The following is a 4,746-nucleotide window of genomic DNA, read 5'->3' on the forward strand; positions in this document are numbered from 1 at the left end:
TAAACACCAGAAAATCCGATATTTTCTGAAAAATATTTTGAAATGTTTGTGTCTGATCTTGTATTAATGCATGTGTGTTATTATTTGTGAGAATGTAAAGAGAATGACCCCAGAAAACCCGATGTTGTCCGTTTATGAGAATGCTGGAAACTCAACTCCCATGGTTGAGTACCAGCGCGGGTATATTACCGTGTTATCAAACCACTACAAGAAAAAAGGCCTTTTACGACGCGCAAAATACGACGCTCATTGATCTATGTTACGCAAAGGAGAGTGACATTAGAAAAATGTCATCTCTTTAAAAAATTTAAGGATAGAAGACACGCATTATTGCGCGCCCTTAAATTAGTGTCTAAAAAAACACGGAGGGCACCTATAATAAAATGCGCGTCGTCTAAGGATGTCGCTTTATATTTTTTAATGGAACGCGCGTTCCATCCTTTAATAGTGGGGGAAAGGGGGAAATGAAATTTTGAAAAAATTAAAAACCCCGCCATGCTCTCCTCTACCTTCTTTCAATCGTTCTTCTCTCTCTCTCTCTCTCAATCAAATACCAAAAATCGACTATTGTTGGAACTAGGGTTCCGGTTCTTAGTGAAATCGAAGGTTTTTTGGTCACTAGGCCATGAAATTGATCAAAGGGGTACAGTTTTTGGAACCATGACTATTGTTGGAACTAGGGTTTCAGTTCAAAAACCCTTCATCTACTTCCCTCGATCTTCAGTTCCTCAAGTACTTTCTCAGCCTCTCAATCAATAGAAGAGCTGTATCACAACTACAAATTTAGAGTGATTTGGACATGGCAGATCGTAGGGCTACAGAGATTGAGCTTGATACCATGGAGGGTTTTGCGTCAAGGGAAAAGCTCCACCATCATCTCAACCGATTACCCGCAACTCCTCAACAGTTCACATTCACAAGATGATCTTCCGCCACCGCCATTGGTTCTCCACCGCCTCCGCCCTAGGACTCTATCTCCTTTATCAGGCACTTCTCGCTTTGCATTATCCGCGACTGTAATATCCGCTGCCGCAATTCTTGCTGCATCATCCGTTATCATATTTGATGACAGCGAAATTAAGGAAGAACAAGCGAAGAAGAAACGTTTGCTTGATGATTTCGAACACGCGATTGACCGGAGGGGGAAATTATGGGACTCAGGCCGAGTCGATCGGCTAGGGCTTTAGCGTACTTGATTGCTGACCCTAATGTGTCGGAGGCGGTTCTTGGGAGGCCTCATGCCATTCCCAATCTTCTCAGGTTCATATTCTTTGCTCAACCTCATCAATCCAAAAAGGTATAATTCTGTCATCATTGGACAACACCATATTCTCTTTTGCTGTTTCTTGTGTTAGTAAATGCAAGAGTAATGGTGTGCCCCAAAAAGTAGCTTATAGTTATATTCTTAATTGTTGATTTAGTAATCCTATTAGTGGCCTTAAATCCTTAATGTTGAATGAGCTCCAACCGGACTCAGTGAGTTCTCCTTTAATTGGTGTATCAGAATAAGTAGTATTTGATTTTGTAGTTTAAGCAACAATTATTAGATGTGCTATTTGTCCGCCCTACTAAAGCTACATGCATAAATAACATAATCATAGCTTGTTTGGGAAGTTAGGATTTTGATTAATTTTCTAATGTATATAAGTTTATCCAGAATAACTTTTTATCATATTGATATAGCATTTTCATGAAAGCAGCACCCAAGGCGAAGTTCATTTGACATTTCTGACCCTTCAAAAGGCAGAAGCATGCTTGTTGCAGCAATCATGGATATTGTCACTTCCAATTGTGACAATGTGGACAAAATCAAACTTAAGCCCATGCTATCAGGAACTGCAACAATGAGAGATATTGCAGCTGCACTTGAAGTTATTGAAGAAGGTGGCATGCACATGGATGAGCCACCTGGCAGCAGCCAGGATGATGATGATGGAACTGGATTAAAGGGCATTGGAATGGAAGTTCTTGGAGGCACTTCAATTGTAGGTCTTTCTACAAGCAATCGATCAATGGAGTTAGATGAATCTAAAGCCACTCACAACTCATCATCTTTCAACAAATTAAACAACACTTCTTCTGTAAACACAACTGTTATCCCTGGACTATGGGATGATTTGCATTCACAACATGTTGCTGTTCCTTTTGCTGCATGGGCTTTAGCAAATTGGGCAATGGCATCAGATGTAAATAGATCCCATATCCAAGAACTCGACTTCAATGGACATGCTGTCATGTCTGCATTGATTAGATCTTCCATGGGTATTTAGGGAAACTTCATCTGATGCTATTAGATCTCCTGCAATCACAATCCTTTCTCGTATCTGTGAAGACTATGGGCCTTCTTCCATTCCCATTTCCCAAGGTTGGTTAGCTATTATGCTTTCAGACATTCTCAAATCCAGAAAGTTATCTCTTAAAGGGAGTGCTCAACCTAGGGACAAAGTCAAGGTTTGTATCATTGTTACTTTTTTTTTTCTTTTTTGTTTATGGTAATTTACGGAAATACCCTTCTCTTGCAGACACAAATCGATCAGGCAAATGTACTTTCTGGTACCCAAAGTGTGAACCAATTGGCTAGTGCTGTGGTCAACTTAGCAGTCAATGGTGATTCATTTGCTTTGGAAGATTTTCTTACCCTTGAACCATTTATTAACACATACAAAAATCTAAAGAAAGGAAATATCCCTAAAGTGAATGCTTTAGATTCTGCACTTGCAACTTTAAAGGGTATCAAAGCAATGACAGAAATCTGCAGTGATGATTTATTTTCTCAAAAGAAAATAATCGATTATGGCATAATTCCTCTGTTACGCCACTTTTTATTAAGTGATGATTATGAGAAGTTATCAGCAATTGAAGCATATGATGCACAAGGTTTGTGATTATATAAAATTATAAATTGTTTTTGTATAAAAACATGATTGTAAATTGTAAATGAAGTTTGAGTTATATCTTTTGTTTTGCAGACGAATCTTACACAATGGTCTGGATCAAGCTTGCCTCTTCAGGTTTGTGGTGTGTTATTAGAAATATATTTAAAAAATAAATGAGATTTGGAGATGTTTGGTTATTGGAAATGTAAATAAATTGGAATGTGAAATTTTGTAGGAAGTTAGCTCGATGCTGTTGGAAAAGCTTATTGCAACACGTATTGGAGATCGACCTGTTGTATTTGTAACTCATAGGTTGAAATATTTAATTAAGAATGAAAGAGAAAAAAACAGAAGAATTTCTCTTTTAGCCATTTTGGTATTCTTGTTAATATATTATTATATTGTATTGCAGCATGGGGGGATTGGTTGTGAAACAGATGCTACATCAAGCAAGTGCAGAAAACAGAGGCAATCTTGTCAAAAACAGTGTTGGTGTGGTATGTTTGATTTAATAACTTATCACTACTTCCAATTAATATTTATTATTATTTAAAGTTACAGGACATGAGTATCAGCACATCATGGAACATTTAGGTTAGTTGTTGTTTTTCCTCTTGGTGATCCATCAATGAAGTGGCCAACATCATGTAATAACATTTTAGGGGAAGATGTATGTATATGTTTTTTTTAATGAATAATGTAATCATATGTATGAATATAAAATACAGTTTGTTATTTGTATGACAAAAAATTTTATGTAATGGATAGTATTTTTTATATATGGTATTTTATTTTCTTGTTATGAGACATTAAATGCAAATTTAATTTAAAAATTAATAAATATATAAATATATTTTTTTAGAACATTTAAAATTATGATACGCAAAAATGTGTGTCATCTTCATTTATGACATGGCCTTTCTTGACAAGGGCTTCCTTGATACGCATTGCGTGTCATAAACACGCGCGTTGTAAGGTTACGACACGCAAATGCGTGTCGTCTTCATTTATGACAGGGCCTTCCTAGATACGCATTGCGTGTCATAACCGCGCGTCATAAATGCGCGTCATAAATGAGCGTCGTAAATGCGCGTCGTCTATAGATGACGCGCAAAAGCGCGTCGTCTCTCTTTATGACAGGGCCTTCCTTGACGCGCATTTGCGCGTCGTCTGAGCGTTTTACGACGCGCAATGAGCGTCGTAAAAGGCCTTTTTTCTTGTAGTGAACAAAAATATGGTTTCCCGTAAATTTTATAACGTTAATTCCTCTAAGTGAGTCGTTATAACCATACTAGATAATGACTATTTTGTCTGTCTTGGCATTTTTCGGACGCCGACGGAACAAAGTAAGGTTTTTGTTACCCTAGACTGACCTAGTCTAACTGTAGCGAACAGCTCAGGTGTGGGGTGTCACCCCCGTATAGATCTATACACAAACTCCCGCTCTCCCTCCAGGAGACTCTAGTTATAACTACATGCTACGATTGTACACTCAATAGGTGTCAACCGACACATCTCACTAGATCCTTAACCGAATTTATGCGAAAAAGAAAACATATAAGGTATATTATAGACCCAATAAAAATGTAAGTAGACATCACTAAGGTCCACTAAGCATGTAAATTATTTCCAGGCTCAAAAGGAATGATAATATATATATATATATATATATATATATATATATATATATATATATATATATATATATATATATATATATATATCCCGGGCCCAATATACATATAAAAGGATAACTAACGACCATTTAACATATATATTATTTCCAGGCGTAATAAAGACTTGAATATCGAAATCGAGTTGTGGTTTGTTACGTTGGTTGTTTAACCTATGTTGTTTACTAATGTCACAT

General features: G+C 36.9%; 1 protein-coding gene across 1 annotated transcript; it reads left to right on the top strand.

The window, feature by feature from the left end:
• The first annotated feature begins 1,177 nt into the window (after window positions 1–1,177).
• Window positions 1,178–3,403, top strand: LOC128133590 (uncharacterized). Its single transcript, XM_052771089.1, has 7 exons — window positions 1,178–1,297; window positions 1,701–2,240; window positions 2,284–2,451; window positions 2,523–2,882; window positions 2,970–3,011; window positions 3,112–3,188; window positions 3,289–3,403. The coding sequence occupies exons 2-7, from the start codon at window positions 1,752–1,754 to the stop codon at window positions 3,386–3,388; spliced, it is 1,236 nt and encodes a 411-aa protein (XP_052627049.1). The 5' UTR covers window positions 1,178–1,297; window positions 1,701–1,751; the 3' UTR covers window positions 3,389–3,403.
• Window positions 3,404–4,746: the final 1,343 nt, after the last annotated feature.

This window comes from Lactuca sativa, chromosome 4 (genome assembly GCF_002870075.4).
Source record: "Lactuca sativa cultivar Salinas chromosome 4, Lsat_Salinas_v11, whole genome shotgun sequence".
Classification (NCBI taxonomy): domain Eukaryota; kingdom Viridiplantae; phylum Streptophyta; class Magnoliopsida; order Asterales; family Asteraceae; genus Lactuca; species Lactuca sativa.